The 27517-nt window shown below is 47.6% G+C and overlaps 1 protein-coding gene across 2 annotated transcripts in view; it reads right to left on the bottom strand.

The window, feature by feature from the left end:
• The window catches only part of MICU2 (mitochondrial calcium uptake 2), a 1758017-nt gene that overhangs the window by 142766 nt on the left and 1587734 nt on the right, over positions 1–27517 (bottom strand). For both annotated transcript variants that reach the window (XM_069640674.1, XM_069640673.1), the window contains exon 9: positions 10496–10667. In XM_069640674.1, the coding sequence (XP_069496775.1) occupies positions 10496–10667 (172 nt within the window). The remainder of the gene's footprint in view (positions 1–10495; positions 10668–27517) is intronic.

Raw genomic sequence — 27517 nt, 5'->3', positions numbered from 1 at the left:
AAATGCACAATACAGTTCCAAAATAAGCATTTAACACAGGCCATTATACACACTGCCCTTGTTCACCCAGGCCCCCTTCTCTCCCTTCCAACCTACCTGCTCTGACCTGGTCTAGATCTTCCACACTCTATGGCTCAGATAGGTTTCAATAAACCTAAAGTTGTTCCATCTCGTTTTATGGTACCACCTCCCGATCCCTGGTCTCCCTCCCTCCGCTCTCTCAAACCCTTTCCCATCCAACATTTGGAGGACCTTGAGCTCCTGCAGCACACATCTGCACTTTCAATGCGCCCTTTCCCCCACTGCCTCACCCTCCGTGGACATGTACCTTGTATGGAATTCACCCCATCCTGCTTCAAAACTTGCCACACCACCATGGATAGCCACTGTGATTAATTCCATTAGATAGATGTTCTTAGAGGTGTTAACCCATTCCCTTTTTCCTGGGAGCAGCACCCTCTTCCAATGTGTTGCCAAACACGCCCTTCCTGCCAATAACTCCCCTCTTTAGATTCCAAACCGGATAATACCAGCAGTGGAGTCCTATCCAGAGAAACCCCATCCAGCTCTTTAATCCATCCTAGCACTTCATCCCAAAAGAACTGCACTCTCACACCCCCACCCCATGTGTCAATAGTACACCCGCACTCCACACTGACGCCAACAAAGGGGGCTAACCCCTAACATTTTTGATAATCGCACTGTGACATAGTGCCACTGATGCAGTAGCTTAATCACGTGATGCTTATACTGACATGCGATCAACACTGTGAAAGCTCTGCAGCACCTTTTATGCCATAAAGGGACTTCCACTTCCACCTCCCACAAAAGCTTACTGTGTCTAGAGCTCTGGTTCTCTTTAGGCTGTACTATTGTAATTGCCTCTTTCTAAATCTGCCTGCTTCTACTCTCCGCCGTCTGCAAATCATCCAGAACAGGACTGTGAGACTTGTCCTTGGCCTCAAGCCCTGGAATCTTATCTCTCCAGCCCTGAAATCTCGTCATTGGCTCCCAGTGGCTGCATGATTAAATTGAAGACCCTTTGCATTGTTCACAAGACTTTCTGGGGCATGGGTCCAAAATACCTTAAACTCTTTTTCCGTAAATACCTTCCCACTCGAGCCCTTCGCTCCTCCACTTCCAACTCCCTAAGGGTCAGTCAATTCTCCAAGCAACGAGTTGGAGTAGATCTCTTTCCTCGGCTGGGGCCTCCCTTTGGAACAGCCTCCCTGCCACTCTGAAACTTGAGGAGAACCATCTCCAGTTCTGGAAGCACCACAAGACCTTTCTCTTTGTGTCTGCTTTCGCTCTTCCTCTCCCCTGCTGATCTGTCTGCTTTGGCACTGTGCACCTGGTTAACCTCTGATTGTCACACCCTTCATCTCTGGCCCTTGCCGCCAGATGTTCCAAATGACCCCTAGAATAGCATAGACTCCAATCCTTCTCGGGATCTGTTCCCTTGGCACCCACAGCCATTCTGCAACTGTTGCTGGCCTAAGGTGAAAGTTATCCAATTCTACCCACTGATATTCCCTTTGCTCCCTTGGGTAATCAAAATTCGATGTTGCGCGGCCTTGTAGTAAAAGTACAGATTCGGGAAACGCACATCACCTCTATCCTTCGGGAACACAAGGACCTCATACGCCACTCTAGCCTTTTTTCCTTGCCACAGGAACCGCAGAAGGTGCCCCTTCACCTCATGAAAGAGCAATTCTGGGATCTGATTCGGTATCATCTGGAACAAGTACAAAATCTTCGGGAGGAAAACCATCTATATGGCACTAAGCCGCCCAAGACAAGAGATAGTTAATTTACCCCACTTCTCTAGGTGCCCAAACAACCTCGAAATCAGGGAGGTAAATTTGCCTCGTAGAGCCCCTGCACGTCCCTTGTGACATTAATTCACAAATATCGCAACTTATCCACACTGAGCCTCGTTCCCAGAGGGTTCAGTCCCTTGACAGTCCCCCTCCCCCATTTGACCCAATGGAATTAGAATGGAATTCCCTTTATTGATTTTGAACCCTGATGGCTTTCCGTATTGTTCAATCAGTTCCACCGTGGCTGGGACTGAGGTAACAGGGTTCTGTTTGTGCCACAACATATCATCTGCGTATAAACCCAGTTTATATTCCACCCATCCCACTGCTATTCCTTCCACTCACTGGTCATCCCCTCAACTTCTGGGCTAACTGTTCCAAGGAGAGAGCGAATAAAATTGGTGAAAAGGGACAGCCCTGTCTTGTCCCCCACCCCAATCCAAACCAATGGGTAAAGCCCCCATTTGTGGCCACACGCCCTCAGGTCAGAGTAAACTGCCATGATTACCTATAGGAATTTGTCCCCAAAACCGAACACGAGGAGGACTGCCCTAAGAAAACACCATTTGACACTGTCAAATGCTTTTTCTGCATCCAATAACAGGAGAGTGGGGTCTCCTCCCTCGTCTCGAGCACCACTAATCCAATGCAAGGATTTCCTCATGGTTTATGCTCCTTGGCGTCCCCTTACAAAGCCTGCCTGGTCTGGCTGGACCAGTCGCGGCATATAGACCTCCAATCTTGAGGCCAGGACACGGGTAAATATCTTTGCATCGACATTGAGGAGTGAAATTGGGCGATATGAACCGCAAACCCGGGGGTCTCGACCCTCTTTAGGTATTAAGTGTGCGGACAAACTATTTGGGAGCCTGGCTGGTTTCCAAGATGTTGTTAGACAATTCAACCAGGAACGGAAGTACCACACTTGCAAACGATTTATAAAAACACAAAGTGAATCCATCTTCCCCCAGCGCTTTACCCAGCTGAAGCCATCCAATCGCACCCAGAATCTCCTCCCCAGTGATAGGCACGTCCAACCCCCTAGCCCCCTCAGGGGACCTCCATAAAATAACTTTCAATTCCCTCCACATCGGGGTTCCCCCTTCATATAAACCTTGTAAAAGGAGGCAGAGGTCTCCAGAATCCCTTCACATGTCACTTCTAAGACGTCGCTCTTGCTCCGCACTTCCGATATCCACCTATCAGCCTGCTGCCCTCTCAATATTTCTGCTTCAGAAACTGGAGCTTACAGACTATCCTGCCTTCCTCCAAAAGCCTCAATTCTTCCCTCTTTCCCCTCACCTCTTCTATCCATTCTCCCACCCCTCCCTACGATGCCTGAATGCGCCTCTCCAGGGCCTCAATCTCCATACGCAATCTACTTTCCAGCAGCGTCCTCTCCCTCTTTTCCGAGCCCCCTCTCTGATCAATAAACCCCTCCAAGTTGCCTTAGCAGTATCCCACACCGCGCCCCGGTCTAGCTCTCCTGTATTGTTATGAAGAAAGAATTCCCTAATTGCCTCCTAAAACTCCTCCCTAAACACCAGGTCCTTCCATAGGGATTCATTACATCTTCACATTGAGCTCTGGGGACTTACCCCAGCCATGATAAGTCCAAAGAGACCATGGGCCTCATTACACGAAAGGCGGTAAGGGTTAACAGTCACTGGTAATGGTACCGGTGACCGTTAACCCTTACTGCCTTACTACGAGGCCCCTTTGCGGGTAGGTACTTCAACGCCTGCTGTTTAGCAGGCGTTAAAAACCAACCCGCAAAGGGACCAGGGTGCTAATTACGGTACCGCAATTTGCGGCACCATAATTAGCGCCTTCCCCATTCCCATAGAGCCCTATGGGGCAAAAATGGGAATGGGGAAGGGCAATTGGGGAAGGGGGAATTACCGCCCCGCCAACCTTGGCATAGGGCGGTAATTCCCCTTTCCTCCAAGGCGGTTCCAGTATTTTACCGGCATGGACCAAGGTGCTAACAGCACCTTGGTCCTCCGCCTACCGTGTAATGAGGCCCCATGTCATGGCCCGACCAACTAATCAGGTGAATCTCAGATCCCTGCGCAACTTCCTACAAATCTCATGAAAAATACAAAGATAATCAATACAGGTAAAGGTCCCATGAGGTGGCGAGTAAAAGGTAAAGCCCCTCTCCCGAGGGTGAAAGAAGCGCCATGCGTCCCACAGCCCATGTACCTCTAAACTCGCCTGGAGACCATTGCACCTCCCCCCAGAGATCTTGTGTCCCACTGGTCCCATGACTTGTCTATCCATCCTGAAATCTGCCCACATATTGAAGTCCCCTCCCACAACAAGGTGACGCACTCCATCACTCAGCACCTTTGCCAACATCATCTGCAAGAATTTCATCTGGCATCTGGCCCTGATTAGGGGCGTACAGTGTCGCAAAGGTGAACCGTAGCCCCTTTATCAGACCAGAAACCAACAGGGCCCTTCCATCCACTTTCTTCCACACCTTCAGAACCTCCATCCGCAACTGCTTGTGGAACAAGATGCCTAAACACCTTTTCTAGAGTCTCCTGATCCCCAATATATGTGTCCAAGAAGACCACAGGGAACCGTCCTCTCTTCCCCCCCCGAAGGAACCTAGTCTCTTGCAGGAAGAGAATGTTTATCCCCGTCCTCTGAAATTCTGTAGTCACCAGGGGTCTTTTAGTTGGTGAGGTGAGTCCTTTCACATTTAATGTGCAGATTTGCAGGCGGTTCTCCCTGTCCCTCTGCCATCACCATGCCAACTCCTCCACCACCACCACGTGCTTGGCCCCCCTCCCATTCTGAGAAATCTTTACTAGAGTTGTATAATGTTCCATCAACAAACACCCTATATGAGGACCTCACAACCCCCTTATACCCTGCATGGCCCCTTTTCCCCCCATTCCCACGCCCTCTGCTCCGCTGCGTCCAGTTCCTACCACTAAACATCACTGGTCAGGAACCAGACTACCAGTAGGACCTGGTCAGCCGGGCAGCCTCCCCATGCTCCTCTAATAACAGAGCCCTCCCACCACCCCTGTAGCCCCCTTAAAGCTCCTAAACTCCCTCCACTTTTCCTCTTCAACATTTAGTTTAACCAATGCTCCAAACCCAAATTTGAGACCATTCTCCTGCAAGGTGTCTCATCAAAGTCCATATGATCGTGAGAATAAAGCAGAGTGCGTTATCAGACTATCAAGGACCACGCAAACAAAAGATTCTCAAGTATATGCAACATGGGAAGCATTTAGTTTCCTGAATTTCCTAGACCTCGGGACTCGACACCTGCTGGGCCCCTTTATGCGCCATGGTCCATCTTTAGGTCCCTTCACTCCATTCCCGGGGGCCGCTCTGGCCCCTCCAGTCAGTCTCTCATAACCCTATAAATGTCATCTTCAATGACCAGATTGTAACTGTAGCCCCCCACCTCGAAGGAGATGGAGAAGGGGAAACCCCATCTAGATCACACGCCCTTCTCATTTAGCCGATACATTAAAGGGGAGCACATACGTCTCTTAGCCAGAGTCAGAGTAGACAAATCTTGAAAGACTGATTTTGGCATTGCTCTGCATCACCGGACCTGCTGACCTCGCCATTTCCAGTATCTTCATCTTGTCTGGGTAATTGCGAAAGCGGACGAGGACAGACCTTGGCCCCCCCCCCCATGCACCCTATCCATTTTTGGCTGATTGATAATGTAATCTCCGAACAGACTCTTCGCAAGTCTCTTTCTGTCTCACCTTCCTTCATTCTCCTGTATCCCAAAAACTCTCAAATTCTTCCTTTTCTTGATTCTCGAAATCATCCATCTTTAGGATGATTTCTGCTTCCCTTCTTTCCAGCTCCGCCATACGCATGTCCATCTGAGTTTCCAATGTGTCCAAGGACGACTGGTTATTCTCCACTTCTTGCAGCCCCTCATCCATTGTGTCGATTCTGGTATTAATGTTATCCACTTTGCCTCCAATGTCTGCCCGCATTCTGCTTAATTCCTCCAGCATTGAAGCAATGCCCCCTCCCTTCCAACATATACTCCAATATAGCCCCCTCTCGGGCACTTGTCTCTGTAAATATTCAAATCGCCCCAACCTTGCCTTCTAGTCCATGTATAGTATGGGGTGGGGGTTCCCCAGGTCCAGTATAGACACTTCTTCCCTCTCAGGCCCTCACAGGATCTCTGGGTTTTCTGCCATCTTTCTTCCGGTCAATCCTTCAAGACCTCTCCCCTTCATCAATGAGTGAAGACTTCCTCGGAGCCGACTTCCCAGGCCTTGAAAGTCCAACACAAAACACCTTGCTGGTTGATCAGCTTTTTGGCACCTCGCAAACCCTCAAGGGTCATTTTCCATGATTCCAGCTCCCAGTCAGGAGCTCTCCCCCATGGGTCATTACTCTAGAGGACATCCTAATGCAACCCCTGATTGACAGGGCTCTGCATGCCCCACTGTTCCAGGACGGCGTTACTCAAAACCAACACAGGCATTCACACCTTAGGCCCCCCAGTCTGTCCTCCAAGCTTTATTTGTCCCCCTTTGAAAGTTAGCTCGGTGAGGCGGACACACGCCCCTGGTCCCAAACAGGGGGCCCACACCTCACCAGTGATTCCCCAGGGCCAGGTCCCTGTACCAGTATCCGGGCCTTGAGAATCAGGAAGATTCAGGCCACAGCTCCGTTCCCTCACAGGCCCTAGGCCTCAACCAGTCCCAACAGCACTGGGGTATTGTGCTCCTTGGCTCCACCCTTCCAGTGGACGGTGCTCCACTCCAAGCCCAGCCCATCTCCACCAGGCAATCCGGGGGGAGATCACAGCTTCAACTGCAATGCCTGGAACTTCGCTGCATTATCCCTCACCTCCGCGTGCAGTGGGCCGGATCACTTACCTCCTTCACCAGAGCACTGGAAGCTAGCACCAGGAGTCTAGTAACCCTGGCTCTCGCAATGCCGGGATCCTCCCTCCGCTCCTGCCTCACTCTGTGGGGCCTGGGCCACTCCTACAGCCCGTTTGCCTTTCTCTGTCAAGGAGCTCTGTGTCCACGGGAGCACTAACTTTCCGGCGGCTGCACTGCCTCCGATAACTCATCTCTGTGGATCAATCCTGCCAAATTTTAAGCGACATGTGCCCCACGGTATCAGCTGTCCACTGGTATGGCAATTATCCACCCAGGGGGTCAAAAGTGTAGGCTCCGTCCACTTTGTGACCTGCTGTACCGGGAGTCAAGCACTTAGGCTGCCATCATTAACGCGCCCCCTAGTGGCCTCCACCATTCATACCTGGATGGTAGAAAATTCTATGGCCCTTAACGCGGACAAGACCGAGATACTCATTGCAGCCTCAAGTCCTATGCAAAAAAACCTCTCTCCTGAGTATGTCTCCTTCGCAATTTTTATATTTCAAATTTTAATAGATATCACCTGTTGTGTTCCACCAAATGGGGAATCAATTAACTTAATATTTTTAGTTAAATAGGCTAATGCGGTACCTTCATATGTTTGCAAATATGAGCACCCTCTCCTCCAGGTCATTTGCCATTCCTGCCCAGCATGTGACCAGAACTTCCTGGACTGTTTTTATTAAACTGTATTTTTACTAGCCTCTTTGTTGTTTGAAGTTAGCAGGCTGCTGGTCGCAAATACTTGTGAAGGCCCAGCTACACAGAGATCCCCCACTTCAGATAATGAGCTTGGCTGGCCCCGTGACATCACAAGGCCCTGCTGACATCTGGCATCCTGTCCTGTTATCTGTAGTAGACCACCATTTCGATCTGAATACCTCCTATTTTCTTGCATTTTTTTTCCAGAGTTTCAGCTTCCCTTGATTGTAACCCCTCCCACATTCCCGTCACGCACTGGCTAGAACATTTGTACTGCACAGAGACAGCAGGTCTGCAGAAACTTTGTTTTCAACACCCTTTAGGCAGGCCACATTTTATTCCAGTTGTAAATATTTGGGATGCACGTGCAAGGCTTGCAGTGGGGAAAGCCATTGGCAAATTCTGCCCAGAGACCCACCGATTGCACTTGGCTGAAAAGTACTCCGATATTGCATTTTTTAACATCAGCCTTTATTCTTTGACATACTGGGTGTTTTACTAATTAGGGTTTACTTTGCTTTTGCACTGATGGATTTCTTCTTTCTTTTCACACGGCATTGTTTTTTGAAGATGACAGCTGAAAATATAGGGCTATTTCTTTCAGTCATTAATAAAATACACTTTCAATTACCTGCTAAAAAGTGGGTCTGCACTGTCACAGTGCACCACCATTTGATGGGTGGTAGTTTCATGGAAAATTATGCATTTATTGTTCAGGCAGCAATGTGATGTGCTTTTCCAATCTGCACTTGGATTACATTTTTGTTTTAGCTTTCTCTGGATTTCAACTGCAAAAAGACAGCCACATAGTCTGCCTGAAAAGGCCCATTTTCAGCGTGCAAGTTTTTTAATGCTGGCAGGCCATTTTCCCAGTGGGCCCTTCGGTTCTGTTGGTTTGGGGCCTTTGATTAATCCCCACACTGACATGAACATTTATCAATATACATTTAAAGTTTGGCTATTGCACATGAATATAATCCCCAGACAGGTAAGAATACGACAGAAGTTGTGCTGTAGTGAATGCACAAACTATATATATCATAGTGAACAGAGAAAGCCTTACAGGGTGGATTTATCAGAGAAGAATGTACTTGTCAACAACAGCAGGTTTAGAGCCCCAGCAGCATGCCATAAAATATCCCGACTGACTTCTTTAGATCAGGCAGTCATGTGCATCCCTGGCACTCCCCTCCCCACACAATCAGGCCAATGTTTGATGGTATTGCTTAATCGAGTTAGTTCAAAGAGATCCCAGTGGGATGTGTTTTAGGTAGGGAGAGGCAGGCAGCGGGAGGTAATGACCATATGGATTAGCATGACCATGGGCAGACAATGGGTGAGTAAATAACCAAAGAAACTGTGTCCCCCCTCCAATCTGTACTCTAATGCAATAGTTTGGGCTCATAGATGGTGTTTAAGTGCCACCTAATAGCCAAGACAGAAATGGCTGGTAGGTGGATTAAGAAGGGAAAGAAAGGCATGTTGCAGACAAAGGGAACAGATTAGCAGTGATAAACAGGAGGGGGTGCAGAAGTAATGCAACCTCCGCCACCCCTTGCACAGGTCGACCATGCTAAACAGCATCTTTTGCACATTAACATTTCATAGGTACAATAAAGCCAAGTGCACCTATACGCCTAGTAACAAGACTATAATTCAACTTTCCTTTCAAATACAAATTGGATTGCTTTCTTTTTCACAAAGTGCTGTTGCACTTGATGAACACAGTGATACAGTGCCATACAGAACCCAGGATTGTTGCAGAAATATGTGGCTTTCAGGTGTCACTACACTGCAGGGTGGGATGGGCGTTCACACGCAGCTAACAGGAACAAAAGCCCCAGAACGAAATTGTTCTCTGTGGAGATTTTACTTCTAGTACACTTTCTAGTGCTGCTTGTTGACCCCTGTTAGATTGGATCACGGGGGTTGAATATCGCCCACTCAAAATAAGCTTTTTCATAATATTGCTACTCAAAGTAGCTATATGCTCAAAAACTCCCTTTCATCGAAGCAAAATACAATTGTTGGAAGATTTTGAATGTAGCCGATTCAAACAAGAGTGCTTTAACTATTGGAGTAGATTAAGCAGTCAGTTCAGGAAATCGGATATTAGAGTTTCACTTCTTAGAGGAAGATGGGTTACAGTAACTCCTCAGAGAAAATGGGCATGTGCCCTGTGGTTGTGCCTATGTGGGGGACAGAGATGAGAAGTGAAGGTTCTGGATCACTATATCACTTGAACAAAGGGATAGTCCGTTTAAGAAATCGGAGGCGAGGGTCACATTTGTGTGTATGAAGGATGGGCTATGTGCGTCCACACAAAGTAGGTATGTGTTGTGGTTGCAATTTTGGTAAAGAGCATAAGGGTGTGATGAGTTTATTATGGTCATGCGTAGGAAGAGGGTGGTTTATGGGTCTCCCGTGAAAATTGGAATGTGTGTTGTGGTTGCACATAAGGGGGGCTTCAGGTTTAGTCCTACCATCCATGTGTTCCAGACATTCTTGAACAGGGGTGATATATTTTCAACTCTGATTACTTTTGGTGTGCCATGAGACCTAAGCTATTTTGAGGATCGCTGTTCTGCTACTCACTAACATGAACCCAAAGCGGACCAAGAGTTTGAGGATAGTTATTCCCATGAAAGCTGTGCAGGGTGTAGCTCAGGATTTGTAAACGTTAAATGGGGTTTCCCCATCTACATGGCATTATGTGGAATATTAGAATCAGAGCTTGCAATAAACACGGCAGTACCCAACTCAAAACGCTTGGTCAGATGCTGCTTCCTCCACATATGGCAAGGAGGTTTGGCGCTTTGCCGCTGCAGAATTAGAGTGCAAAATACTTTCCATGTTTTAAATACATACACTTTTAGATTTGACTAGCTACTTATAAATGTGGCATGACAGAAACCAACAATGTGTTTTACTTTCTACATTTAATTACTTCAACTTTCAAAAATATACACATGTCTAAAACATAAGTGTTACCAAAATAACCTACAGAATAGAAAGCAAAAAGTCAATAAAAAAAAAAAATGTATATAAGTATATAAGAAAATACAAAAATTCCATCCTCACCTCGCCAGCTGGAATGCGGTCACTCACATTTTGCCAGTAGGTATCTTTGTTTTCCTCATCAGTGAAATGGAGTAACCACTCTGCAAAATCTTCTTTCCTCATGAAATTCATACCTTTGGAGAATTGTATGAATTCCATTTCCTGCACTTCTGTTTGCAAATTTTCTGTAAATCTAAATTTGAGGCAGCACAGGTAAGTACATTGTCATGGCTAGGTTTAAAGAACTATGTTCCCCTGTGGGTCTGGACAAAGTAAAAATGAAACATACAGTAGTAGGAAAGTCAAATCATAGAACAATGATTGATATCTGACACAGTGTGGGGGATTGATTGCTTTTGGCCCAAGTTACCATATTCAAAATCAAATTGCCCACAAGCTGTCAACAGGACATAAACCACTATTGGTTCCTCATTGACATTTGTCAGCGCATGACTGATGATCCATCTCCTTTCTCTTCAGATCCCAATTTTGGGTACATCCATGGGGTCCCCCATAGAACCCGCATATGCCAATTTATTCATGTATGCTTTCGAGACCAAGCACATCCTACAACACCCCACTTGGAAACCGAAATTGGGAGAATGGAAAAGATATATTGACGACATCTTTGGAATCTGGATGGGTCTCAAAGAAGAAATACAGATATTTCTGACATACCTTAACGAACGACACACGAGAATTATATTCACACTAGAAATGGGCACCACCAGTGTCCACTTTCTAGATGTTCTAGTGACACCTTGCGATAACAAACAAGACTTTCATCTATCAGAAACCGACCGATGTGAGTAACATACTGCACTACACCAGTTATCACCCACCGTACCTCAAAGATAATTTACCATTAAGTCACTATGAGAATACAGAGGATAATTTCAGATGGACCAACCTATCAAGAAGCCACTGAAGATGTTACTAGCAGATTTCAAAGAAGGGGTTATCCGATTACGTCACTAGATGAAGCTAAAAGGAAACCTAACATCAAAACGAGAAAGAATCTTAACTCCCAAAATACACATGTGAACCACCGCTCATTCACCTAATGAAATGATCTAAACAAAGTGGACAGATTAATCGACTTATCAAGAAAGATTGGCAAATTACAAGACTAGAACCACAATTGACAATTCTTTTTCCAAAATCACCGATTATAGCGTACACAAGTGGAAGAAACGTCAGAGAGCCTTTTCAAAGCTGAAAGAAACATCCAGACCAAACAAAGTTTCTTATCTAAACGTAAATATGGGAAATTTCGAAGTCTACACTGTGGACACTGTAATAATATCCAAAAAGGCGATTGAGAGACATTCCTAAACTGGTCAAAAATTCAAATTAGGACAGTTCGCCACATGCAATTCTAAATTCCTGATATATGGCTTGATATGCCCGTGTGGACTCTACCATGTAGGCCAGAACATAGGCAAAATCAAAGACAGGATCACGGAGCACAAATTCAACATTACAACGGAAAATGTAAAATCTCCAGTGGCAAGACATTCCACTGAAAAGAGGCATTCAATAGCACAACTTAAATTCATAGTACTGGAACTGGTTAGAACCCCACCAAGGGATGGCAATACTAAAATATTACTGTCTAAACGAGAAATGTTCTCGATTCACAAATTAGACTTGAACAATTGGACTGGAATGAACAAGGAATTCTCACTTCCGCCATCCTTATGAATCCCTGTTGAAACAAACTCTTGAACATCCAGATAAGTTATTGTCACTACTATGAGTAGGAGTAGGAGTTTGACCATCCTCTGAACCTAGTATATCTCACCTGTTGCTTTTCAAGTATTTCGTTTATTCGATCATCATGAATTATTGGAGTCATTGGTTGACACAGAACACCTCCATTCCAAAATGCATTATCATGTACAACAAAATTTGTGAGAATATGAATCTAATTTGTTCATTGTTATTCACCAGATCAACTGTAATGTATTCATTGCTTTTTATTACTTATGTATAATTAATACCATGCGAGTTGCATTAAGTATTGCATGAGGATCACTTGTAAATTGTTAAACATGTTTTAAGTTGTATAACATTAATCATCTGACAATGGCTTGTATCGCCCGATAGGTGATCATGGTAGATTGAACTTGTTAAACTGAAAGCATCTATGTACCTCATCAATCGGAGATTTCTCATATTAGATCAACGCATATCTACCTTGAACTCACTGAATTGAGAATCTCATCTCCATGACCCACTAGCTATACTTTTTGATTCAAGAGTAATGTATATTGCGGTTTTTGCGGCACAATGTGTTTTACAGACAACCCCACATTTTATTCAGGCACGCGGCAGAGTCCCTTGGGGACCTTATACTCTATTTACCTATGACACAGACACGCCCCCACTGGCGGCACGTAATCGAGCTATGAAGTAGCTGTTCCACTACATATACAAATCGAGAGACTATGTCAGTCTCCAGAATTAGTTACAATTCTAATATCATTATGTGATGCTTTACCTTAATAGCTAGTTTTTAAGCATTACGCATCCTCATTTGGACTCGGGCACCATCGTGGTCACCTCAATGACCATCTCACCTAGCATCCCTGGAGTAAGCATGCCTGATAAAGCACGTTACATGGCGTACATAAGATGGCTTGTAATCTATCCACACCCCTCTTGAGCCTTCAAACCAATAAAAGCACACAGGAATACTAGATCACGGGTGACTTTGCCATGGCTCCATTTAATTATATATATCTAGGATCGTGAGGACTATCCACCATTTTATTTCTACAGACTAGTCAACTACAATTCCCGCTCCGCATATCTCGCACACTGGACCTACTTCCCTCTATAATTCATGAGTATACACTAAGACTCCATCTGGAGGTATGTGTTCATTTAGAAATGTAGTTCTTGACTGAGACTGTCTACAACAGCGAGAATTAGACAATTGTAAATGTGTTTATACTCTCCACAGTGATGAAACTGCGTCTGTTCCACATTATGAACCACCTATAGGCATCGAGAATCTAATGAGACCTAACAGTAGAGGTAGGTTCAGCGGGCTCACCATGGCTTATCCTATTATGTAGATACCATCCAGTCCTTTGATATTATACATACATATATTATGCATACATCATTTACATTCGCCCACAGAACGTAATAACAGACAACTATATATCTGTTCTCTGACGTCATAATTCTTATGAATCACACTGGAACACTCTGAGGGCCCTCCTATAACTCGTAACAAGGTGACATTTAATTTTGTATACACTATCAGTGTCTGATTAGATTAATTAATATTGAGAATGATCCCACTTATGAGGTCCTTCTGTTTTCCTTTGTAGACTTAATTTGAAGCTACACTGACAAACTACACGATTTAAATGAAAATGTCGCTCCTGATGAAGGGATTCTCTTCCCGAAACGCATAGAGCTCTTTTTAATTTCCAATTATTTTAAATGTACCTATGTTGAATTTCTCATTTATAGAAAATGTTCATCAAAATGTGTAATAACGTATGCAAATTGTTGTCACTAACTTGATACTTGTATATTACGGTGTCTTACTTAACCATAATCAAGGTCATGAATTTCAACAAGATTTGACTGATGACTGTCAATAATAGTGGTGGGCAGGAGACACGAGTGTCCATTAGTTTAGGACACTTTCTTTTCAACAAGTGAATTGAACTATTAGGTCTGAAATGTCCAGACCACAAGCAAAGAAGATCCAGGTTGTGGTCAGCTCCGTGCATGGATACACAGACGAGCTATGCAAGCCTATGCTTACCAATTTGTCCATGGCAACTGCTGTATATTTAGCGTGTAGGCCCTTAATCCTCAGGTTCAAATCCCCCACTGATTCATCTTTTGCGGTAGGGATGAAGAAACTTGACTAATCTGATCATTCTGTTTCGGCAGTTTGGGTTCTAACCTGATTTACAACAGACCAATACATTATAAAGTGTCAAAATCCTGCAGGCATTAGGGTGCACATAAAAACAAGACAAAACATACAACACATGACAAGCAGAGGAACAGGTAAAGCAGAGCATGGAAAAACGTATTTAAAGAAAAAGGTCTTCCAGGTTTTGTCTGGTTGTCATGTACTTAATTGAGGTGTGGTTGGGAATGCAACTTCAGAGATGATTTTGTGGATTGACCGATGCCCCTTTGCTAGAGGCTATGTCCCTGTGAATGGCTGTGTTGTGTATTAGTATCTCAGCAAAAAGGTGGGATGTATAGTTGGTATACCAGAGATATATCAATCATAGGCACTGGAACTGTTCTTCCTCCAGCTCGTTACGAACATTGTGCGATTTCATGCATGTTAACCGAGTTGATTAAACTGATCTTGAAAGTGGCAGGCCTAATATCTTCTGATGCGGGGCGGGGGGGGGGTGGGAGGGGGGTGAAATGCCTTGTGTCTGTTGTGGGCTTTTGTACCGCTCTTGTGAGTCTTTTGTGAACAGGTGGGCTAATGTCTTGCGTGCAGAGCATTTTCCCTGTGTACGAACGGAGGGTGGGATTTGTGGTCAATGCAGTGCTCATAAGAATCCCCATGACCAACTATTGCCAGTTTTAAATCTAGCCAGCATGCTGCCACCGGTCCACTAACTAGGGCAGGAGTTATCTGTTTTAAGTAATCCCCAAGATATTTTATGTAATGTTTAAGTACTCAAATGAAAATTTCAGGATGATCTTGATAAGCTGAAACTCACTCTTTATTGTTAGTAGAAATTCCTATAATTAAAACCTTAAACATTAAAAATGTTTATGGAGAAAACCCAGAGACATGTTTAACTTCCACATCAGCCCTGCATTTCTTTATGAAACAGGTAACACCCAGTATTTTTGCGTAACAACTTATTTTTTAGTTTCAAAAATGTCTATGCTTAAGATTAATTTATTGGATTTGTATTCTGTCAGACACCAATCACTGGGCAAGACCTTTCAATATAAAACGTTTAGATAAAGTAAATGACTATTTTGCCTAAGACACCTGCCTTGCCTTTTTTTGGTGATCATTTATTTTCTTTTACGTGATTTGTTTCACAGTCCAGGTTTGCATTATTTTATAAAGTAAATAGCTTTGAGTTTCTCCTCCCAGATTGCCGTAGTTTTTTGTATTTTATACTGAAGCGAACTTTACCCTACAGTTCAACATTCATGTGGTTACCCCCAGTTTTCAGTTCGGCAGCATTTAAAGAACAGTTATATTCAGGTTGCCTTTGTTTAAAGAAACACAAAAAGTGATGCCTCACGGACCGGTAATTTCTTCAATTATATCATATTCAGGACTTCAGACTGTAAGTGTGTGATGTGTCAGTGAAGGGTTGTCATAAAAAGTACGTTTTTATTTTAAGAAATACATTAAAAATATGTTCAATAAAACAAAATATCACTGAATTCTTTACAAACAAATCATATTTCCAAAAAAACATATTCCATATACATATAGACCGAAGCATATCCGGGCAGCAACTTCAATGTGCAAAATACGCATGATGAAGGGGCAGCCATCCTTTTGGTTTGCCTTTCTTTACAGATCAGGCATTAACGCCCTACTTCCAACTCCCACCTGCCCCCCCCCCCCCCATTGCTTGCACAATTAATCACTGAACCAAAATATTCTAATACACATTTCTCTTTTTCTAAACTGCTTCAGTGGTTTGTTTGCATTTTCTTTCATGAAAGGTTGCACCTGTCATTGTACATGCACTGGTAAAATAGGTGTTTCTTTCCTTGGACTCCATGAGCTAAAGGCAATTTATTCTCCCGTGATGGTGGTACTCGTGTGGCACTGGCCATAACAAACAATATATGTGATCTTGCTTTCCACTTCTAATACTTTTCTTTAGCTTTTGAGTAAATAGCGGGCCTGAACTCATGGATGGAAATACAGCGTTTCAAAAAGAAAGATTAGAGATTAAACATTAAACCACCAGAAATGGTCATCGGACGACTGTGCGAGCATTACAAAATGATGCATTGCAAATTAGTTTAGGAAAAAATAGATCATTTCCACTCTTGTTGCGAATGAACAAAACGAGATTTACGCAGAAAAGCAAGTAGGGTGAAGGGTTTTAGCGCAGTAAAAACATAACTGGATATGATCGATATTATAGAATTTACATCAGCAAGCAGTAATCCCAAATCCAATGGCGGTGGAAGGATTTGGCGAAGTCATCGCCTTCCAAGTAACTATCCTAAACATAACGTACCCTTTGGGCTATGCCTTTTCAGAGCATGATATTGTATGCAACATATGGTGCAGAATTGCTTACCTCATCAATAATATTTTGGAAATAGCCACGTAGGTTAGTCGTATATATGTCTTGTATTCTCCTGCAGTTCTAAATGGATGTATTACCTCTGTGGTTACATGTTGTTAAATATGATCACGTGTGTGCAGAGCCCATGTATTATTTCACTTAAGACTGCTTACTGGATTTTACTTTCGGTTTGAGTAAATTACCTTATATTTCATTCACTATTGTGTGGTGTAGAAACCAGAGCGGCACACAGTTCAGGGCCTGTACACACCCTTTGCATCGAGCCTGGCTGACATTCGTAACATAGAATGTCAGTTCTTCACGTGTCCCATCCCTCTGGCTTGTGTACATGTCTGGAGCGAGGGACCAGCGGTTTCGCAGAGCTCCTAGCGTTACCAATTCAATGAGCGCGAAAGCCACAGGGCACTGAGTTTTTCTTGGAATTCTGGGATTTGTCGTTTTGTATTTTTTATTTAAATTTAGGACGTCAAATCCCAGAATTGCACGGAACTGGTAAGCTCGAGCTCTGAAAATACCACAACTTGATTGCCTCTTTTGCAGATGTTAATCACAGGAGCATGCTCCGCCCGTGTGTAGACCTTGTAGTTTAGCAATTGCACATTTGAATCACTCAGAGACTACCTGTGTTTTAGAGAAGGGCAGGAGTGTGTGTTTTAAAGACTGACAGTCACTATAACACCTCGAGCCCGGCCGAGCTCGTTCACATTTAACTAATACTTATTTCGGAAGTGATTCTAAAAAAGATATGACTTCAATGAGTTGAAACAAGGGTTGTTTTGCACTTGACAGCAATATGTGACCTAGAGGCGCCACTTTGTGTTACGGTTAAGGGATACGCATTTACTGTAGAAGTGAAAATACAATACAGGCAGTGGATATTCTTAATTCGTGGTTGGTACACAGAGTGCAAAGGCACAGTCCCTGTACATTTTGAGTGGGTTTGGCGACTACACACAATTAACACTTACTCAACCTAATTGGCGATGCTTAAAGGGAGACTAGCATCGCTCATGAAAAGTGGGGCCTTCATACCCAAGTAGTTGGGCCACGTAGTAAATGTCCCATAATAAACAGCAATGGAAGTTCTGCATTTGATTTGTAGCAATGGTGCTAGTTTTTTGCTTCAACAGAGTGACCACTGGAGGGCGCCTGAAGCCCATCACACGTATATTGCAGCAGCCTTTCCCACACAGGTTTCTCAAAATCATCCTATAGCTGTGCAAATACCACACGACAAAACATAACTGATGAGCAATTGGTTTAACACCACCTGAAGTCACCCCGGAAGTAATTTACCTCTGCAAGTATGCCATTAACATGTTCAGTGCATAGATGGTTTAGTCTGCCAGGTTATTTATTCATTTAGAAAGCAGTAAAGTGTTAAGGAACTAGCGAGTTACAGAAGTGGGCATGAAGGGAGATGTGCGCTTCATGAAACATGCCACCTGGAGAGAATGGATTGGAAAAGTCACACCACAAGATGGAGGCAGTGTGGCGTTGCCCCGTGAGGGGATACGCACGCGGCGGCGTGACGTTGCACGTCGCCGAGTGCGCCTTAAATAAACGGGGCGTTCCCGGCCGCGTCAGAGCGACCGGGGAGCCCGAACCGCACAGACGTGTCCGTGTGGAGTCTGTGGGTGGAGGGGCTCGCGGGCACGCAGTGGGGGCACCCAGAGACTCCCAACAGTGGCGACGAGTGTCGGATGCCCGGGCCCGGCGGTGAGCGCGATCCCGGACAATTTTTCTACATTAATGGGAAACATCCGTGGGTGTTTCGCATCACGCTGAGGCCGCGGACCACACGCGGCTGGCGGCCATTTTGCGCACGAGGTGGAGGATCTTCCGTAAGCTCCGGTTTGGAGTAGGAAGGCCATCCAAGCCTAATTTTTGGATTTCCTGACTGCGGGCAGCACAACCCGCAGGCCCATGCCAGAATTTTGATATTTTGGCCATTTTTCAGGCGATGACGTCGAGTTGTAGCTGGAAGATGGACTGAGGTGGCTGGGCCTTCTCAGCCCATTCCTTTTCAAAGCTCAATTTTTGGGAACTTTTATACACAAATCCTCTTCAGGACCCTCTTCAACCCCTTCATCATCATCACGTGGGGGATGACGCTCCCGCTTCTGCGGCCCACGTGGACACAAGGCACCTCGAGGTACTCTCCTTTAACCCTTTCATCATCACGTGGGTGGTGGCAGTGTGGGGAGAAGGGCAAGTTGCGGCCCTCAGGATTAGAACGAGGGTGCCTGTGCGCTTGCGCCTATGAGTGATCCCCGTGCCCTTGGGGGTGCGACAGCCTCGGAAGATTCGCAGGACGAAGACTCAACAGATCAGATCCAGCAGCAAACCCCACAGCCGCGCCCGGTTGCTGCCGTTCCCCCTCCGATTCAACCACCACCCCTGGCCATGGCCCAAGCCAGGGCGCAAGCGGCCCTACAGCCTATTCCGGAATTTGATGCTACGGGCCCCCCATCCAGCCTGGGGCCCCGATGGAGGAGATGGATCGGACGGCTGGACATGTACTTTCGAGCCGCCCAGGTCGCGGATGATGACAGCAGGGTGGCCACGATGTTGTACTCCGCAGGAGCGACCGTGCAGGAGATCTTTGAATCGTTAACTCCAGCGGGTAACTCCTATGATCAAGCCAAAGCTGCCCTCCTCGCGCATTTCGTCCCCCTTGCCAACGTGGATTTCGAAAGGTTCGTCATGCTGTCGGCCAAACAGAAGGAGGATGAGACGCTTGACACCTTCTATGGCCGCCTGCGCCGCCTGTCACAAGGGTGTGCGTGGGGGGATGCGGAGGACATGATAAGGACCATGCTGATCCAGGCAGGCTCATCTGGCAAGCTGAGGCGACAAGTTCTAAGAGAGCCCGGACTCACTCTGCCCAGAATCCTGGAGCTCGGGAGGTGCCATGAGGTGGCGGAGGCTCGTGCCAACAAGATGGAGGCCGGATCCCGTGCGGCGAGACCGGAGGAAGTGTGCGCTGTCTGGCGGGGCGGCAGAGGGGTGCGAAAACCCGGTGTACCTCCCAGAGACAGAGCAGGGAAGCCGGTGGAGTCGTGCCAGAAGTGCGGCTATGACCTCCCCCACTCATCGGAGTGCATGGCGAAAGGAAAGATCTGTGGACGCTGTGGGGTGCCTGACCACTTCTCGAGGGTGTGCAGGGCGACCCTGCCTGTACTTATTCCGAGAGGACAACCTCGTCTATGGGCCCCGCGGCAATACCGCCCACCGAATGTAGCTCAGGTGGAACAAGCGGAACCCGAGGAGGCGCTGGCGGAAGAAGTGGAGGAGGAGGATGAGGAGAATATCTTCTTCGTCTCCAGCATGGAGGTCCTCAAGGGGAGGAGCAGAAGACAGCCGAGATGTGTCGTTGAGGTGAACTGCTCGCCGGTCCCGGTGTTAGTCGACACCGGGGCCTCTGTCAACGTAATGGCGAGAGGACATTATGCTGCGCTCAACCCACCCCCGAGGCTGGCGACGCCAAGAGCCCGCATCTTCGCATTTGGTGGGCGTGAGCCCCTACCACTTGATGGGGCGTTTGTCGCCAAGGTGGAACATGACGGGTCGAAAATCAGGGCCCGATTCTATGTGACTCCGGTGAGCAGCAACACCCTGCTCAGCTGTGCGGCAGCGGAGGCCCTTGGCATAGTCAGCTTTGCCTATTCAGTATACTTGGAGGACATCAATGACCTGCTGGACAAGTATGCTGACATCTTCAAAGGGATTGGGAGAATGAACGGTGACCCCGTGAGGCTCCACATTGACGAGTCGGTACAGCCCGTAGCCCTGAAGCACAGGCGGATCCCAATTCATCTAAGGGACCAGGTGGACAGGGAACTCGATAACCTGGTGAACTTGGACGTAATTGAAAAGGTGGAGGGCCCCACACCATGGGTATCCCCCATCGTAGTGGCGAGGAAACCTAAACAACCGGACTCGGTCCGAATCTGTGTGGACATGCGGTTGCCCAATAAGGCCATCAGGAGAGAACGACACCTGACCCCGACGATGGATGACATCATCGCAGAAGTGCAAGGGGCCCGGTTCTTCTCGAAGTTGGACTTACGAGCTGGGTATCACCAGGTTGTTCTACACCCAGAGTCCCGTTACATCACAACTTTTACCACCCACAAGGGGCTCTATAGATACAAGCGGCTGAGCTTCGGAGTGTCGTCTGCGGCCGAGGTGTTTCAGAACCTAATCCGTGGCGCTCTCGCAGACCTGGAGGGCGTCCTGAACATTAGCGACGACATTCTGGTCTTTGCTAGGACTGAACCTGACCATCTGAAACGCCTAGCCAAGACCCTTGAAAGGCTGCAGTCGCTGGGGCTCACCCTCCACAAGGACAAGTGTGAGTTCCTCCGCCCGACCATTGAGTTCTTTGGTTTCATCTTCAAGGAGGGCGGGGTATCCCCTGACCCCAAGAAGGTCCAAGACATCAAGGCGGCACGCCCCCCTGAGTCAGCGTCAGAGGTGCGGAGCTTCCTGGGTATGGTGACGTACTGTGGGCGTTTCATCAAGAATCTCGCCTCGAGGTCGGAACCTCTGAGGGCCCTGACGAAAAAGGATACCATCTGGCAGTGGGGCCCGTTAGAACAGTCGGCATTCGAGGACATCAAGGGTGCCCTGACAGCAGAGGACACAGTGGCTTTCTTTGACCCCTCCCTGGAGTCGGAGATTATTGTGGACGCCAGCCCATTTGGCCTCGGGGCAGTCCTCACCCAGGTGGGCAAAGATGGGGGAATGAGGCCCGTGGCATACGCGAGCAAGGCCCTCTCCGAGACCGAACAGAGGTACTCACAGATTGAACGGGAGGCCCTGGCGGTTCTGTGGGGCTGTCGGCATTTTCGGCTCTACGTGCTGGGGAGACCCGTGACAGTGGTAACAGACCATAAACCACTGATTCCGATTATGGCCGGATCCTCTTCCAAACCACCCGCCAGGATCGAGCGATGGTTGCTGGCCCTCCTGGAATATGGCGTCACCCTGATCTACCGGCCGGGGGCCAACAATGCGGCTGACTACCTGTCCAGGCATCCGGTGGGCAGGGGCGGACCCGCACAAGAGTCGTGTGCGGAGGAGGCTGATGATCACGTCAGCATGGTGGTCGAGAGCGCCACCCCCAATGCAATGCCGCTACCCGAGCTGGAGAGTGCTGCGGCCAACGATGAATGCTTCCGCATCCTGAGGAGATCGATGCAGTCGGGGTCCTGGAAGGCCGTGCTGGAGTTGGTGGCAGGGCGCACTCAAGAGGCCAAAGTGACCCTCGAGCAACTCTGGAAGGTGAGGGACGAGCTGTCCTTCACAGAGTCGGGCCTGCTGCTGCGGGGCGATCGCCTGGTGGTGCCGGGCTCCAAGGTCCACGAAGTCATCAACCTGGCACACCAGGGACACCAAGGGGCCGCCAAAACGAAGGCGAGACTGAGGCTGAAGGTGTGGTTCCCCGAGTTGGAAAGAAAAGTGGACGACTTTGTAGCGGCCTGTGTATGGTGCCAGGCGGCCTCCCCAGTACAGCGGGAGCCGGAAATTGAAGTAATGCCACGGGGGACCCGCCCGTGGGAGGTAGTACATGCGGACTTCGGATCCACGGCCGTAGGTACTCACTTCATAGCCATCGTCGATGAGTACTCGCGATACCCGGAGGTGGAGTTCGTCGAGTCGGTGGCGTTTGAGCACGTGGTCGGCGCAGTGGAAAAGATCTTTGCCACCCATGGGTTTCCCGTGACCCTGTGCTCGGACAATGGGTCCCCATTCCAGAGCGCGAGATTCTCGGAGTTTCTCGAGAGCTGCGGAGTGGCCCACCGGAAGGTGTCCCCGCTGTGGCCCCGGGCCAACGGGGATGCCGAGAGGCTGATGAGGACATTAAACAAAACGTTCCGGATAGCCCAGGGACAGGGCCAGCCTCTCCAGCGGGCGCTATACCAGTTTCTAAGAGTATACCGTACCACCCCACACGCCTCGACTGGGGTAGCCCCGGCTGAAGCCCTATTTCGAAGGTGCCCCCGAGGTCTTCTCCCGGAGGTACAGGAAAAGATACCCGGTGTAATAGATGACCAACGGGTGGAAGCGGAGCGACAGGCGAGGACACTTCAAGAAAACACACGGCGGGGTCTTCGTCCGCAGCGGCTGGAACCGGGCGACGAAGTGCTGATCAGGAATCGGCATCCCCATGGAAAACTCTCGCTCCCATATGAACCCGAGCCGCTGGACGTAGTGGCAGTGAAAGGATCAATGGTAACGGCCTCGGACGGGAAGTCGCCCGTCACTCGAAATGTGAGTTTTTTCAAGAAACTGGGGGACTCTCGAACTGTACTCCCGCCTGACCCGGATGAGACTGTCCTCCCGGATGAAGATACCCCCCGGGGGGAACTCGTGGGGTCACCAGAACGAGGCACTGGAGCAGCAGGGAGTCCGGCGGCTGAGGTAGGTGGGAGGTACCCCCAGAGGGCTGGGCGAGGGAGACCTGCCTACCTCGGAGACTACGTGCTGGGGCCAATTGACTGTGTTCCGTAGTGAAGGGGACCTGGGAGGCTGATAATAAAAGGGGGCATGGGCTTTGAAGTTCGCAAGTGACCTTGTGTGCAGTGCTATGGTTTGACGTGTCTGTTTGTTGTTGTTCCTCCCGGAAAAAGGAGGAGTGTGGCGTTGCCCCGTGAGGGGATACGCACGCGGCGGCGTGACGTTGCACGTCGCCGCGTGCGCCTTAAATAAACGGGGCGTTCCCGGCCGCGTCAGAGCGACCGGGGAGCCCGAACCGCACAGACGTGTCCGTGTGGAGTCTGTGGGTGGAGGGGCTCGCGGGCACGCAGTGGGGGCACCCAGAGACTCCCAACAGGCAGGTAGAAAAACAAGCAGGTACAGAAAAGGAGGGTGAGTCAACTTCAAAAATCGATTGTTTTAAATGGTGATGTAAAAGACGCGTTAGCATAGAGGAGTCTTTTCACAGAAAACATGCATTGACAGAATAATCAATATGATTAGAACTTCCATTTCGCATACACATTTAGGTGCTTATTATCTAACTCACTTAACTGTTGGCAACCGATTAGGGTGTCATGTTGGTAGGTGCGCAGTTTCATTTTTTCCCCTAACTTGCTCATTGGTTAAGAAGCACTTATCCAAAATCCACAACAAGTAAAAGGCCTGACCTGTGCCAGGTTGAAACAGGAGTAGTTGACTCTCCGGAAAAAGAGGAGCACTTCAGGAGAATCAAACCGGCCTTGGAATGTGTGCCCTGATGATGCTTTGCCCCTCTTTGGCCACTCCCCTGCTTAATATCTTGGATACTCCAGGTTCACGCCGCAGTTCTCGCCGATCGAGGCAGACACCGTGGCTCTTTTCAGAAAGCCTTTGCCCCTGCCTCAGATGGCTGCCTTTGCGTGCGCTCGCAGCCCGCTGCCTGCATGTGGCGGGTATTGTGACAAGGAAAAGGTCACTCTGCGCAATTGCGATTGCCTCAGGTAATCTCTTACTCATCCCACTCATTGCTGTCTTTGTCGAAACCAAAGTCAAAACATTAGTCCCTAAACAGCCATGTGTATAATGTAGGACTGATGCTGCTGGATCTATCCTCTGCTTTTGATCTTGTTGACCATGTTTTGTTAGAGGATTGATTCCGTTCTGTAATTGGATGTTTGCATGAGGCAACTCAATGGATCTCTTCCTTTCTGTGCCCTTGGAATGCCAGAGTGAGCGTTGGTGAGGTTTTCTCCAAGCCTACCACGATTACATGTGGTGTCCCGCAGGGGCCATGTCTCTCCCCCTCTCTGTTCAACATCTATATCATCCCCTTTCTGAGACTTCTTGACAGCCTAGGTGCTCAGTATGCAAATTATGCAGATGCCGCCCAGGTTGTCGCAAAACTCTCTGGCACTTACTCTGCGGCCCTGGCCAATCTTAATTCTATTCATGCCTCATTCCATGCTTGGATGGCTACCAATTCTCATGCGCTGAATGCCAAGAAGACAGAGCTCCTGATTGTCGCCTCTAGCTCTAAATTGAAATCTCTCTCGCCTGAATACAAGAGCTTTCTCATCCATGGCACCACGATTCCCGTGGCTAAGAAGGTCAAAACTCTTGGTGCTGTCTTAGATGCCGAGCTCACCATGAATCGGCATGCTGCCCAGACCAGATCCTCCTGTGGTCTGATACACTTATGTAACATTCGACTATTTTTGACCCACGAAAATGCAGCAACACCTGCTACAGTCCTCATTAATTCTCAACTGTATTACTCCACAGTCTAACATATTCTCTCTTCAGGTTGTGCAGAATGGAGCAGTTTGTGCTGTCCTTGGTCTATCAAGAAGAGCTCATATTCCTGCATCCAGGGAGGACTTGCATTGGCTGCCAGTGAATCTCAGAATAAGACATATAATCTTTACCCTGACCCACAAATGTCTCCTCAATTTGGCTCCTAAATATCTTGTGGTCCGTCTCCAGCCATATGCTCCGGCCCGTACCCTCAGGTCACCGAACCTACAAAAACTTGTGCAGCCCAGATTTAAACTTGTTAAGGCTGGTGGGCGCAGCTTTAATGTTCAGAGCCCAACTTCTTGGATTCTGCTCTCATACTGCCTCAGGGCTATTCCGACAATGGCAGAGTTCAAGAAAAAGCTGAAAACACTTCCCTTTAACCCACCGCCTGACTAAAAGCCCCAGCTCCCTCTCTTCTGTCTACCGGCCTTTAGATGTACGTTTCTCCTGTAATGCTCTGTTTGGTTTGTCTGTTGTGTGTGCGCGCGCGCTCTGAGGCCCACGGGCATGCAGCGTGGTATACAAGAAATTTGAATAAATACATAATAAATAGGTATTACAAAGACTCAATATATCGCCCATTTGAATCATATTGTCAGATTAAAAATAATTTACAACACTTCTTGGAATGGTCCTCGTTTGTGATGTTTCATATGTGGACACTACACTTTCATATGCATTCAATTTGGTATTTTAGCCCATTTACTCATCACTATATTGTTTTAATATACTTTGGAAGAACAAGTTACTTTCTTACCTGGTAACGTTCTTTCAATGGGATGTTCCTCCGACGTATTCCACATTTTTGACATGGATTACCACAGCTGTGCTGCTTCGGAAAACTTTTTTGGCGTAGGCGTCCTGCGTCGATGACGTCCATACGCTCCCTCGAGGACCTCCTCCGACAGTCGACGTCACCGGATGTTATATATAGGACGCACGACGCCCGTAGCCTCAGTTGTAGTTTTATTTCCCCAGAACGTGTGGCCCCAATCTCCTGCCAGTATTACTACAGAAAGCCTTGTGGAAACAAAAACTGCTATCGCATAAGAAATTCTGGAGAGGGGCAGGTAAGGAGGGTACGATGTGGAACACGTCAGAGGAACATCCCTTCGAAAGAACATTACCAGATAAGAAAGTAACTTGTTCTTCGAGGGGATTGTGTCCTCCGACGTATTCCACATCTTTGACAGACTCCCAAAGCAGTACCAATGTAAGGAGGCGGAAAAGAATTTAGAATTTTTTAGAATGCCCAATAAAATTGCAGAAGAGAGGACTGCCTTACCAAAGGCCAAATCCTGCCCATGGATAGAGTCCAGGGAATAATGTTTCACAAAAGTATGGACAGAGGCCCATGTGGCTGCTTCGCAAATATTGCGAATCGGAACACCCCTCTGTAGTGCTCTGGAGGCAGCCACACCCCTAGTAGAATAAGCCCGTAAGCCTACTAGAGGGCCCTTTCCCGCCAACCGATAACACTAATAGATCGTCAAAATGATCCATCTAGACAAGGTCTGCTTGGAAACAGCCTGACCTAAACTCCTTCCAGCGTAACCAATAAAGAGCTGATTGTCCACTCTGACCCGGGACATCCGTGAGAGATAGAAACTCAAAGCTCTCCTAGGGTCCAACCTATGGAGCCTCTCCTCTTCCTTACCATGATGTGGAGGAGGATAGAATGCCGGAAGAATGACCTTCTGGCTCAGATGCAATTCCGACACAACCTTCGGAAGAAAGGAAGGCCGTACCCCAAGGACAACCCTGTCCTTATGGAACACAGTGAAGGGTGGTTTGGCGGAAAGTGCCTGCAACTCACTCATTCTGTGTGCGGAAGTAACCGCAACTAAAAATACAGTTTTAAGGAACAGTCTCAACGGACAAGAATGTAAGGGCTCAAACGGAGCACCCATTAGGAACTTTAAAACCAAATTCAAATCCCATCCCGGCACCTGGAAAGGCGACGGTGGAAACACATGAGTTAGCCCTTTTAGAAACTGAGATATCAAAGGGATTTTAAAATAAGAACATTCCTCAGACGAGCGCTTAAATATGGACAGCGCCGCCAGGTAACCCTTAATGGTACCCACATGCAGGCCCTTGTGGGCTAAAGAAAGCAAAAAAGACAAAACCAAAGGAATGGAACATTGGAAAGGATCCCCATTCTGTACCTTGCAACAGTCGCAGAACTTCCTCCAACGGCAACTGTACAGGGAATTCATTGCGGGACTTCTGGCCGAAAGCAACACCTTCATCACGTCTTCAGGGAGGTCCCAATCCTTATTTCTCAGCCTTTCAGATACCAAGCAAGAAGGCTGAGAGACTTGACCTCTGGATGGAGAACTCTACCCCCTTCCCGTGAGAGCAGATCGTCTCGGTAGGGAAAACGACGTCGAGGGCAGATGGACATGTCTAGAAGGTCCGGGTACCACGCTCTCCTGGCCCATGCCGGAGCAATGATGATCATCCGGGAACCGAACCTCCGCAA

The sequence above is a fragment of the Ambystoma mexicanum genome, chromosome 7q (assembly GCF_040938575.1).
Source record: "Ambystoma mexicanum isolate Mex_15411 chromosome 7q, UKY_AmexF1_1, whole genome shotgun sequence".
Classification (NCBI taxonomy): Eukaryota; Metazoa; Chordata; class Amphibia; order Caudata; family Ambystomatidae; genus Ambystoma; species Ambystoma mexicanum.
Note: the sequence above shows the minus strand (reverse complement) of the source record. Positions and strands in the feature narration are given on the sequence as shown.